Source organism: Rhincodon typus, chromosome 3, assembly GCF_021869965.1.
Source record: "Rhincodon typus isolate 14 chromosome 3, sRhiTyp1.1, whole genome shotgun sequence".
Taxonomy (NCBI): domain Eukaryota; kingdom Metazoa; phylum Chordata; class Chondrichthyes; order Orectolobiformes; family Rhincodontidae; genus Rhincodon; species Rhincodon typus.
This window is the reverse complement of record NC_063334.1, coordinates 94250541-94263989: the sequence shown is the minus strand read 5'-3', so window position 1 is coordinate 94263989 and position 13449 is coordinate 94250541. Positions and strand designations below refer to the sequence as shown.

Below are 13449 nucleotides of genomic sequence, written 5' to 3'. Positions count from 1 at the left end.
CTGAAAGGAGTTTCTTTAAAATCATTGGCGAACATCCACACTTCTGATCTTATGATGGAGGGAAGGTCATTAATGAAACAGCTGAAAATGGCTGGGTGAAGGACATTACCCTGAAGAACTCCTTCAGACGTGTGCTGAAGCTGAGATGTCTGACCTTTAACAGCTACAACCATCTTTCTTTGTGCCAAGAATGACTTCAACCAGCAGAGAGATTTCTCACTCATTTCCCATTGACTCCAGTTCTACTTGGACTCCTTGATGCTGCACGATGTCAAGGGCAGTCACTCACCTTATCTCTGTAATTCAGCTCCTTTGTCAACGTTAAAACCAATGCTATGATGATGTCAGGAGTTGAGTGGCCCTGGCGCAATCCAAACTGTGTTGGAGGAAACCCTGCTAAGAACCAGTTGTTCAGCTGATCTTGCTCATTTCAGGGAAGTCTTTTGTTCTTTTGAAACAGGAACTGAAGGATCACCACCTGATTTCCACAGCAAGTGGAATAAGACTTCAGAGACAACCTTTTGTGATTAGTCACTTGACCAAAAATGCCAGAGTAACCTACATTTTGTCCTTTTGCGTTCAAGAATAACCCATTGGCCCAAAGTGTTAGTTTTCTCCATAAAGCCAAATTCTGAAGAGAAATCTATCCTTTTTCTCCAAAGAGAGAAGGTGCATTTGTTCACCCGTCTGTTTCGGGGAAATTTACAATAGATAAGCATTTATTTTTCTATCTTTCTGACTGTCTATGGTAACCAATTATTGCTCCTTTACTGAATAAGTTTTGTTTTGATAATAAGCCTGTAATTGTGTTTACTAAGAAACCTAGATAATTGATCTTGTTGCTTAAAACCTTATATAATTCTTAGTAAAAATGAAAGTACTATATCCATTTATGTTGCAACCATGCAGTAGCATGACTAGAAACAGTGGACTTCTCCAGCTTTGGTTGCAAGAGTTCAAAATGATCTGTTTAACCAAAACGACTTGAATGCTTTTGCAGGCACAACTGTAGAGTATAATCCAGTCAAAACCCTGTATTTTTGCATACACACTTGTGGAAAGCAATACCTGTTAGTAAACAGTAGCAGGAACTCTTGACAAAGTTTACATTCCTAACCCAGAAACATGGTAATCAAATGCAGAATGTCAACAGTTGCTCAAATCCTATGAACTAATTTTGCACAGAGCTGGAACTTGTGGACTTCTAGTATTCTGAGCGACAAACTCAATAGTTGCTCCAGATATTTTCCTCTTTTAAATACCATAGCAAGCTCTTGGATAGTTGTAGTTGTTGAAGGTCAGATTGGTCATCTCAGCTCCAACACAAGTCTGCAGGAGTTCCTCAGGCTATGTCCTTGTTTCCTGGAGCGTACAAATATCTAGCAGACTGCAATAAGGCCAGAGCCTAATAGAAACCCATGACGTAATTTAAATTCACTGAATAATTGGTCACTAACTGCACTTCAAACATGGTTACCAAAACAAACAGGTGAACAGTGTTAATCAAGTGCAATCATGCATTCATGTCTCCCTGATAACTGTTAAATTTAAAGTAATCATCTGCTCTCTAGGCTGTAGCATACTTCAACAGCTTGAGTTTTTTTCTGTAAATTAACTTGGCATTTTAAGTCAATTATTACCAAAGGAACAACAAAACCAAGGCAGAACAAACAGAAATGCTCTATTGCTTTCAGAATGGGATCAAGCCTACAATTCTGAAGGTAGTGAGTTTTTATTTTCAGTTGTAGCATTTCTGAAAAATAAATTCTAACCAGGCACTTGCCCATATAAAGGGAATAAGAAACTCGAGGGAGTAGTCACCACAGATATCTCTCTTCCTTTACAGCAATTGGCTAAACAGTACCTATGGCAGAGGACTGGCAACATCTTGGCTTTTCTTTAAAAAGTACACATAACTGGCCTAAGTGAATGGGTGGTGAAAAGATGAATGATAAAGCTCAACAGAACAACCCACAGTCATAACTACAATACAGAGCTAAAACAATTCTTACCTATCTTGCACTGCTGCACTTCCTGCTTTAATTCCTGAGAACTGCTTCCTTCCTGAGGTGGCTCTTCAGCAGTTTCTTGTTCTGCTGGCTCTGGAGTAGTTTTTTTCTTCCGTTTTCGCTTGCGTTTAGTTGGATAGGGCTTTGATGTACTTTCTTTTTTATGTGTGTCTTCCTGACCTTCCACACTGCAAGATGCTTCAGTTCCCTCCGCTACAGCATTGGAATCAGCTTCAGCTAATTCAGTGTCAGCAACTTCAACTGGATCAGGGTCATCAGGATCACTTTCTAGTTCTGTCACATTTTTGCCTGAATGCATAAGGCAAGTAAGAAGACATATAATAACAAGCATTCACTGTTGTGGAATTCTTCCATGTGTACAACATTTCTAATTTTACAAGCAATTACGCAATACCAAAAAATACAAACCTTTAAAAAGTCAATTCAAAAATAATCATACTTCACAAATAAATTGGGCTCAATAGTCAGAGATTGTCAAAGTTCCCCTAAGTGTCTCATGGAAATTCTTCCACCCTGTTTACTTAAACTATATTTTACTATATTTACTAATTCTCACTAAGAGTAGTGGATATCAGTCAGTGCTTCCCAGTAAGTGAAAAAGAATGACTGTGAGAAAAGTTCCAAAGCTCAGCAACATGAATGTGTGCTTGTGTATTATCCTTGTCAGTGAATACAGAGATTTCTCCATTCATCTCTGGCACCAAAGGTTCAGTTTAAAGATTGCATAAGTTTACATCTGTGGAGCTGCCCCTCTCAAATGCTAATGCAAATACCAACGCTCATATCTTCATGTTAGTGCAGAATGCAGCATTAGGTGTGGATGTTGCACAGCTACACAACTCTGAACAGACACCATGAACATTCTATTTAATGATGCTTGTAAGGCCTTCCTCCAACACTTAGCTGGATAAGAAGCAACAGATTTATATATATGGTAGCTTCTGAGTTTGCATGTTGATTTGTGCTGACATCAGACAACGAAAGAGCGGAGACATCAGAAGCTACCTAGAATTCATGGAGAACTAGGGAGAAAATAGATTAGGTTACTGTTCCTAATAACTACCTACCAATCCCTGCTGGTAATGCATACTACATGCAGTTACATCTGCTAATAAAGCTGTAGGTTTTGCTCAGATCTTTACATAACTAAATGCTGGCTTTCACTTACTTGCTCAGGACTACAGTGGCTTGGACCAAGTACTGGATGGAAACTATATTGAAAAGTGGTATTAAAACCTTCAGGACAGGTGGGAGGTGGACATATACAGTGAAGAAGGGGAAAAATGACAGATAAAGAAAGCATAAATATGCTCTTAAAAGTTATCAAACTTCATGACTTCTTTCACATAACTTTTCTTTAATAACATATTTGAGTTTAATTGTAGCGTAACCGCTTTTAAAAGCCCCTATTGTGACAAGATCACACATCATCTAAAATGGTTAATTTTTTAAAAGCGAATGGATGGTGTTCTAATATACTGTTAGAGTACCACACGAGAACAGTTTCTCAGTGCCTGTAATCCCAACTTCAAAGGCATTTTGCTGGACAATACAGCCCTATTTAATCATTAACAATAACCTAGATAATGTTGTCACTCAGAGAAGGAAAGCAATCAAAATGTCTACCTCACAGTATATTGATGTGGAGGTGCTGGTGTTGGACTGGGGTGGACAAGGTCAGAAATCACACGACACTAGGTTATAGTCCAACAGGGTTTATTTGAAAACACAAGCTTTTGGTCCATCTTCAGATGTTAGTGACAGAGGTAGTATCAGACACAGAATTTATAAGTAAAAGATCAAAGGGTCACACCGCTGATCAGGATGTATTACACAAACCTAAGATGCCGTTAAATCTTTAATCAGTTAGAAGGTTTTAATTGATTAATATGCATACATAAATCCCCGAATTCCTTTCAAGTCACGGTCCTGACAGAACTAAATGTTTTACCAGTGTAAAGAAGAGGTGACATTTTAGGTTAGACAATGCATGTTATGTTGAGGCCTTGTTTAGAATCTGTTTGTTTTAGTTTGGAGTCTGGTTTTATTTCTAAAGTAGGAATTTATAAAACACCACATTGACTGACTATCTATAAATTATGTGCCTTTTGAACAAAATAAAATGCATCTGCAGATACGTGAGAGAGAGAGAGCGCATGCATGTGTACGCGCACATGCGTGAGGGGGGGGAAAGAGTGTGTGTGCATGAGAGAGGGAGGGGGAGGGAGGGTGTGTGTGCGTGCGCAAGGGAGAGAGAGAAAGAGAGACAGAGAGAGTAAGTGTGTTTGTGTGAGTGTGTGTGTATGTATGCCCGTGTGTGAATGTGTGTGAGAGAGTGTATAGTATGGTGGGGTCACCTGTAGTGCGACATGAACCCAAGATCCCGATTGAGGCCCGAACTTGGCTATCAGTCTCTGCTCAGTGACTCAGTGTATCCTGAAGTCCACCTTGGAGGACATTTACCCAAAGATCCGAGGCCAAATGTCCTTAACCGCTGAAGTGTTCCCCCACTGGGAGGGAACACCCTTGTCTGGCAACTGTTGCACAGCATCCATTCATTCATTGTCGTAGTGTCTACTTGGTTTCGCCAGTGTACCATGCCTCAGGGCATCCTTGCTTGCAGTGTATGAGATAGACAACATTGGCCAAGTCACATTAGTATTTGCCGTGCACATGGTGGGTGGTGTTCCCACGTGTGATGGTAGTGTCCGTGTCGAAGATCTGACATGTCTTGCAGAGGTTGCCACGACAGGGTTGTATAGCGTTGTGGTCGATGTTGTCCTGAAGGCTGGGTAGTTTGCTGCCAACAACGGTCTGTTTAAGGTTTGACGGTTGTTTGAAGGCGAGAAATGGAGGCGTGGGGAAGATCTTGGTGAGGTGCTCATTGTCATCGATAATGTGTTGACAGCTGCAAAGAACGTAGCATAGTTTCTCTGCTCCTGGAAAGTACTGGACGACATGTATTGTCTGACTTAAAATGTCACCTCTTCTTCACACTGGTAAAACATTTAGTTCTCTCAGGACTGTGACTTGAAAGGAATTCAGGGATTTACACCATACATATTAGTCAATTAAAACCTTCCAACTGATTAAAGGTTTAACAGCATCTTAGGTTTGGTTAATACATCCTCATCAGTGGTGTGAACCTTTGATCTTTTACTTATAAATTCTGTGTCTTACACTACCTCTGTCACGAACACCTGAAGGACTGAGGCTCCAAAAGCTTGTGTTTTCAAATAAATCTGTTGGATTATAACCTGGGGTCGGGTGATTTCTCACATTATATTAAGAGCCTTTCTTATCTGAAAAAAACAAGGAGAAGACATTTAAACTTTTGTTGTTTAGCTCTTAATTTTCAACTTTGGTTCAAGGCAAAAGGTGCCAAAAAATTAAAAAAGATATAGATCAATGAATATGATATTTAATCATATGTTGATTTTAAAATACAAAATCCACATTACATAGTAATATTTACCATCTTTACTAGTTCATTGCACAACAGCCTTTGCAAATTGGTAGTTAAGTATATTTAAACTATGCTACCTTTCCTGTTCCGTTTGCTCCTAGATGGCTTTCTTGGACCTTGGCTTTTGGTTTTTTCATCCTTTTCTTTCTTTCTCTTTGACTCTGCTTCTAAAACTCGGTTTAGTAACTCTCCAAAAAAATCCAGGTCGAGTGGTTTCTTCTCCTCTATGCGACAAAGAAGAGATTAAAAGGTACCTGAGTAAAATACCATCAATAAGAAACAGATAATAATGGGTTACAAAGTAACATGCTAAAACATCCAACTACCAAGCAAAATAGAACCAAAGTAGAAAGTGTTTACTGTAATTAAAAGGAACACTAGGCCAATAAAGTAAGTGGATCACATGGGAATCCATTGATACCACACAAAGCAAACAAGTTCGGAAAACCAGCCCAACAGTAAGCCTCCTCTAAAATTAGCATTGTTTAATAGGACGATTGTTTACTGATCATTTTCTCCAAATCTTTAACACTCAAAGTAGTATGATGTTTGCTTTTGAGGTAGGGTAACTGTCTCTCCAACCAAGGAAAACATTCACTCCTGCCAAGAACCTGCATGTGAAGTATTTCAAAGAAGGTTGCTGTACTGTAGCAACTATATGATTCTGACCAACCAGGAAACTCTCCCATTTATTTTGGGCACGTCAGAAGGATTTACAGATTGATAATCAACCTATTTAGTAGCATTACAGCACATTTTCTGTGCCTATCAAATCCTGAGGTGGAACTAGAACCCAGAGATTCTGGCTCAAACACAGGGAGGTTACCACTGCCCCAGAAGACCTCGTTGTTTCTATAACATTTCGCTGCTCTCCAGGTATGTTGTTAGTGTTCACATTACTTGCCTATCTGTATACCTTTTATGGATGTGCAGTAATATCTAAATCACCCTGAAACAAAAAAACCTTATGTCCATTTAAATACTACCATACTCACTGAATGCTTTGTCAATCCTCCATGAATTCAACTTTTCTTCACGTTTAAATTTGTTCTGTGGAAAAAAAAACTTGATAAAAAATATTTTTCACTTACGTAAAAGTGATTGTTCAAGTTTTTTTTATTACTGTCTGCTACTTCTCATAAACCATGTTGATACTGATAAGCATGCTTACATCATCTTCCAATTTGCAACTGAGCAACATGGATTTGTTTTTATATACAGGTCAATGCCCTGTTGCAGCTGCTGAAATACCAAACAATGCACATGCAAAGAGTCAACCAACCTTTGAGTATATAAATGACTAGATGAATTCAGAAAATAGTTCTGAAGTCAATTGAAATTACCTTTATTTCTATTCTTGTCCTGTTAGGAAATAACTGACCAATCATAGAGAAATCTGTCCCAACCATACTGATTGCTAGAAAGAACATGTCTGTTTCTGGAAAGAATCAAAATTTACAAATTTACTAAAAAAAGCAAACACAGTACAAATAAAATTAACAGATTGTTAGGCAAAATGATTAATTACTTCATTAAATAAACAACAAAAATTATGCAGTACAAAACAAAATAATGCAGGCATGCAGAACTTAGAACCAGTTACTGGCATCCTTTTAAATATGCAGGCTATGTGGGATGCTGTGCCAAAGTCTTAAAACAAGATTGTCAGCCATTTTTAAACCATTTTTTTCCCCCCATTTCTTGGCTTGGGGGTGTTGCTGGCAAGACCAACATCTGTTGTCCATCTCTAATGTTCCTCTAGGCAGCGGCGGTGAGCTGCCTTCTTGAACTGTTACCATGCTTTTTCTTTATCTCATCTTTAGAAATAGCTTTTAACATTTCCCTATAATAGATGTTGAGCTAACAGTTCTATAGCTTCTTGCTTTCTGTCCCGCTCCCTATTGAATAAAAGGGTTACATTTACTACTTTCCATTCTAATGGAAGAATTCTCAAATTGGTTTAAATTTTCCACAGTTCAATCAATGTATCAACAATCTCACTAGCCACTTATTTTAAGGCCATACGATGTAGCCCTCCAGGACCTAGGGGTTTCTCAGCTTGCAACTCCCAATAATTTTCCCAGTACCACTGCCCCAGTGATTATAATTTACTTATACAATACTTAAAATTACACATTGAAATTCTCACTTCACTTTCCATATCCCAATTTACAACATTGAGGATGTTACTTGTATCCTCAACAATGAAGACCAATGCAAAATACCAGTTTAAATCATCTGTCATATTGTTGTTTCCCATTATTAATTCCCAAAATCACTATCTATAGGACTAATGTTCACTTTATTAACTTATTCCCTTTTTACAGATCAATAGAAATTTTTAGTATTGTGATAAAGGTGTATATTATTATTGTTTCAGAAATTTAGATTTTTAAAGTTGAGGCAGATGGCTTTTGGTTTCAATCCGGTAAAGGTAACTTATTGAAAAAAAAAATAAAAGGCCAGAAAGTTATTTGGAATTGTGACTTAAATACATAATTTCCAAGAAAGAATGGGATTCAGTTAAGTGCCTCACAGAATACCTCTAGTGCTAATTAACAAAACATTTATTTTGCTGAGTTTATGACAGACACAGAAAACAGATCGGGACCACTAGTTTAGTTTGCCTTTAGTTCAGAAGAACAGCTTTTCACCTATCAGGGGCTTCAGTTTGTGAGGTCTCCAAGCTGCCAGAGTTTATTAGAAGTTTCAAGTTGTTTATAAAAAAAAAAAACTTGTTTCCTTGCATTAAAAAACATGGGCAGTCTCATATGAATATGTTCAGTGACTAGCCACCACAGTAACCAGTGCAAAATTAAACTTATTGTCTGTCAAGTCAGGTTTCACTCTAGAATCTGACTTGGCCAGATGATCATCAAGTTGGAACAGAGCACCCTAGAAATTAATTTTGGCATTTTTAAAAAAAATCAGGAAAGGTAAAACGATGCAGGTGTACAATCTGAAGAATGAACTTCAATGGTTTTGCTTCTTACAGCTTAAACATCTAAAGCAAAAAGTTTTTTTTTAAAATAAGCCATTAAACCGGTCTCATACATACCTTTATTAGACCATGGCTTTGTATGAGTGCTCTTCCTAAAACTGGAATAAGTTGTTTGAGAACCACGTTCAAAAATGGGATCGTTTTCTTCAACAATAGGTCCTTTCTTCCTCAAAACCTCAACCGTTAAACTATTTTTTGTTTAGAAAAAACAAGTAAATTTAAAGTCAACATAAAACTTTTGCAACTTAAAATAATGCTGTTATGATATTCCTTCACTACTTTATTCTGTCCTGAACTATCATTGCATATTCTTTCATTTATCGTTGTGCTGGCTTTAAGGGTTAAACTTATCAGTTTGAATTCAAAACTGAGCAACTGATGGTACACGGTACAGACTGCTGACTAAACTCCTTTTGGAGTACTGCACTCAGTTCTGAGCACAGAGTCTCAGGAAATGGAAGAGGTATAACAAAAATAAAGTATCAATTTGATACCAAGGCTTCGAGACCACAATACCATTAAAAAAAAGCAGAATTAGGCCATTTGGCCCATCACATCTACTCCATCATTCAATCACAGCTGACTATGTTGCTCAACCCCATTCTCCTGCCTTTTCCCCATGACCCTTGATCTCTTACTAATCAAAAACTTATCTCTATTTTAAATACACTAAGTTACCTGACCTCCACAGCTTTCTGTCGCAATGAGTTCCACAAATTCAGCAATCTCTTGCTGAAGGGTTCAAATAAAAAGGACAGGGAACATAAACTTGGTTTGTATTTCCTTGTGTTCCAATTATTGAGGGGTGATCTAACTAATCAAGGGGTCAATAGGATAACCACAGATAGGTGAAATTGAACAATAGTGTATAATCTTAAAATCAGACCCAAGACATTTAAGTGTGTCATCAATGAGTAGTGGAAATCCGATTCTCTCTTCCCAAAAAAGCTATAGATGTTGAGTCAAGTGAAATGTTCATGGTCAGGAGAGTTTTGTGCAAGTAGGGTAGCAAGAGATTAACGATCAATGGTGGGAAAATGGAGTAGAGACATAGATAACTCATGTCTGATTGACTGGTTGAATCAACTGGAAGGGGCTAAACAGCCCATTTCTGCTCCCACATTTCACTGAAACAGTGACTTCCCCCCTTATGCCATAGGCTTCAATTTGCTGACAAGTCTGTTATAGACTGCTTTATTTCGTGCCTTTTGGAAGTCCATATACACACCAACTACATCACACTCAACAATGGTCTCTGTAACTTAATTAAAAATCAAATTAATTAAACACAAAAATAAAAATAAAAATAAAATGCTGTGGATGCTGGAAATGTGAAATAAAAACAAAGTGCTGGAAACGTGCAGCACATCTGGCAGCATCTGTGCATAAGGAAAATGAGTTAAATGTTTTGAGCCAAATATGATTCTTCTTCAGAAGAGATTCAGCATGGTTTACTTCAACAAACGTGTTCTGGCTTTCCCTAAACAGTCCACATTTATCCAAGTGATGGGTAATTTTTCTCCCAGACAACACTTTCAAACAGCCTTCCCACCACCAAGGTGGTGAAGCCAATTTAAAGTCCCTTAAATCTTCAGAGCTGCAGCATAAACCAATTTGTATCTTAAAGCAACATCACATTTTGGACACAAGGATATAGTCCCAGATTAAAGTGCTGAACTCCTTTGCAATAAACAACAGTGTTCATCAATTATTTTAGGTGCTAAAAATATTAATGATCAACTAATAAAAGGTAAAATGCTTAAAGCAGAAACATTTTAATATTGTGGGCACACCTTTCTTCATCAATAATAATAGAGCCATCTTCAGCCACTTTGACACGCGGACCCAAAACTGCATCATCCGATTCTTCACCTTCATCCTCAGCTGATGGGTTAACGGTTCCCACTTCTGGCCTACAATATAGAATAGGAAGGCACATTGTGAATTTCAGAGCATAACCTCTTCGGCACTATAATCAAAAATGACGATGAAAACTTTATTCAAGTTTTTCCCTTAAATATTTGAAGAAAATTTTCTTTTACAACAGGCTGTTTTTTCATCTTGATGCATTTGGAATCATTTATGCTATTATGAATGTGGTGATGAATGAGAAATGCCCTCATCATCAATCATAATATTTTATTTTTAATTTGATCACAGATCCAACAGTAAACTAAACTTACATTATCAAAAAGTGTTTTATTATTCATTTCAAAATCCTTTGGTAAAACCCCGCAAATGAAAACCATGTGAAAATTACAAATATATCAATTACTTTCTAAAATATTAAAGATGCAGAATTTTTTTTGGAAATGTTTGCAAATATACTCACTCTTTGGTTAGAACCGGAAAAGAAGGTCTCTTCTCTTCTCCAAATGAAGATCTGTAAAGGTTTTGAAATAATACAAAAGTTGATATTATTTCTACTGAAAATGAATATAGTCTGAAAAGGCTACGGAACATTAGATAATTAATATTATTCAGAATATCACCAAGGCACTTACAGCATTGGATTTGTATCAGGCAAGTAGTAAATAAAATCTCTCATTGTCATTTTAGTACGTTCTGGGGGACTACCAGTTTCCCAAATTGGGATTGTTTCTCTGCGAGCTTTCTGCAACGAAAGAAAAGTTGCGTAACAATACATCATGAGCAGAAAATAGTTAGAGACAATATCAGCGCACAATACATCAATCATGACGTACAGAGTAAAGAATAAACAGAAACATTAAATGTGCCCTGTCGTGATAGCACATTTCATTATAGTGCACGGGGACACCTCTTACAGTGGATCCATCATTGTATTACATCAGCATCCCTGTGGTGTGCTGCTTCATTTACTTAATTGATTCAGGCCCACATTTTGCATGGAAAGCAATAAAGAGGCTGGCAGACTTCAGCATTACAGCTGAATAATTTAGACAGCAACCTCTGGGTGTTGGCATATATATTTAAATGGGGAAAGCTAGAATTTAGGCTAGAGATACCCTTCTCCTCCACAGGAGGTGTTGCAACAATACTCAGATATCAATGCACAGCATGACAATGCAGTATTTCTCTAACTGTTTCTAACTGAAGATATCAAAAAAAATTAGGGCTACTGCACCCAAGAATTAGACTTTTTAATGCAATAATTGCATGCCAAACAGAATAAGCAGAAGTGATAGACAGAGCTAAGCAATCCCTTAACCAATGGGTCAGCTCTACGCTCTCCAGTCCTGCCACATCTAGTCATGAATAGTGGTGGACAAAGAAACAATTCACTGGAGAGGAGGCTTCACAAATATCCCCATCCTCAACAATGCAAAAGTCCAACACATAAGTGTAAAAGATAAAGCTGAAGCATTCACAACCTTCAGCCACAGGTGCCTGTGGATGATCCATCTTAGCCTGTTCCAGAGGTCCCCAGCAAAACAGGTACCAATCTTCAGCCAATTCAAATCACTCCACATGATATCAAGAAATGGTTGGAGACAATGGATACTGTGAATGCTTTGGGCCCTGGCAAAATTCCGGCAATAGTACCGAAAACTTGTGCTCCAGAACATGGCAAGTACTTCCAGCACAGTTACAACACTGGCATGTATGTAACAAGGTGGAAGATTACCCAGGTATGTCCTCTACACAAAAAGGCAGAACAAATCCAACCCAGCCAATTACCACCCCATCATTCTACACTTGATCATCAGTAAAGTGATGAAATGGGTCATCAACAGTGCTATCAAGCAGCACCTGGTCAGTGACGCCCAATTTGACTTCCGCCAGGGTCACTCAGCTCCTGACCTCATTACAACCTTGGTTCAAACATGGACAAAAGAGCTGAATTCCAGAGGTAAGATGACAATGACAGCCCTTCACATCAAGGCCACATTCGGCTGAGCATCAAGAAGCCCTAGCAAAAATGGAATCAATAGGTATCGGGGGCAAACTGTCCACTGATTGGAGTCATAACCTGGCACATAGGAAGATGATTGTGGTTGTTGGAGACTAATCATCTCAGTTCCAGGACATCTCTGCAGAAGTTCTTCAAGGTAGCATCCTAAGCCCAACTGTTTCATCAATGACCTTCTCTCCATTATAAGGTCAGAACTGGGGATGTTCGCCGACGAATGCACAATGATCAGCCCCATTCATGACTCTTCAGACACTTAAGTAGTCAATGTTCAAATGTAACCAGATCTGGACAATATCCATATTTGGGCTGACAAGTAGCAAGTAACATTCACGTCACACAAATGTCAGGCTATGACCATCTCCAATAAGAGATAATCTAATCACTGCCCCTTGACATTCAATGGTGTTACCATCAGTGAATCCTCCACTATCAACATCTTTGGGGTTACCTTTGACCAGAGACTCAACTGGACTCATCATATAAACACAAGAGCAGGTCAGAGGCTAAGAATACTGTGGCAAATAATTCACCTTCTGACTTCCCAAAGACTATCCACTATCTACAAGGCACAAGTCAGGTGTGTGATGGAGTACTCCCCAGTTGCCTAGGTAAATGCAACATGCAAGAAGCTTGACACCATCCAGGACAAAGCAGTCCAACTGATTCTCACCAGACCTACAAGCATCAACACGTCCCAGGAGTGAATAAAAAAAGTCTGCTAATTATTGCTAGACAACGTACTTGGCACTGAAGAATTAACTTTACAAGTTGATATTTCATTCCTTCCTAAGTTAATTAATACTAAATATTTTAATTTGTGTTTTACTTTTTCTCTTTTATGTCTTTTCCTTCATGTTATCTGTGTTTCCCAACCTTTATTTTGTATCCTCTGAATCATTTAAATTTAATTTCAATTTTATATACTTGCTGTTTTAGACTGTGTCTCAAAGAGGATTCCTCAATGTGATTTGCTGAAGAGCCTCCCAGATTTTTACCTAGCTCAGAAATTCCATAGATCCCTTTTGGAAGATGCTGTGTTTGGTCAGACATCAGATTG

General features: G+C 38.1%; 1 protein-coding gene across 3 annotated transcripts in view; it reads right to left on the bottom strand.

Moving 5' to 3' along the window:
- Nucleotides 1-13449, bottom strand: part of LOC109911174 (transcription factor TFIIIB component B'' homolog) — an 83125-nt gene that overhangs the window by 49581 nt on the left and 20095 nt on the right. For all 3 annotated transcript variants that reach the window (XM_048595052.1, XM_048595053.1, XM_020510438.2), the window contains exons 4-11: nt 11002-11111; nt 10830-10880; nt 10291-10410; nt 8555-8685; nt 6840-6934; nt 6492-6546; nt 5574-5720; nt 2013-2318 (exon numbers count right to left, since the gene is read on the bottom strand). In XM_048595052.1, the coding sequence (XP_048451009.1) occupies nt 2013-2318; nt 5574-5720; nt 6492-6546; nt 6840-6934; nt 8555-8685; nt 10291-10410; nt 10830-10880; nt 11002-11111 (1015 nt within the window). The remainder of the gene's footprint in view (nt 1-2012; nt 2319-5573; nt 5721-6491; nt 6547-6839; nt 6935-8554; nt 8686-10290; nt 10411-10829; nt 10881-11001; nt 11112-13449) is intronic.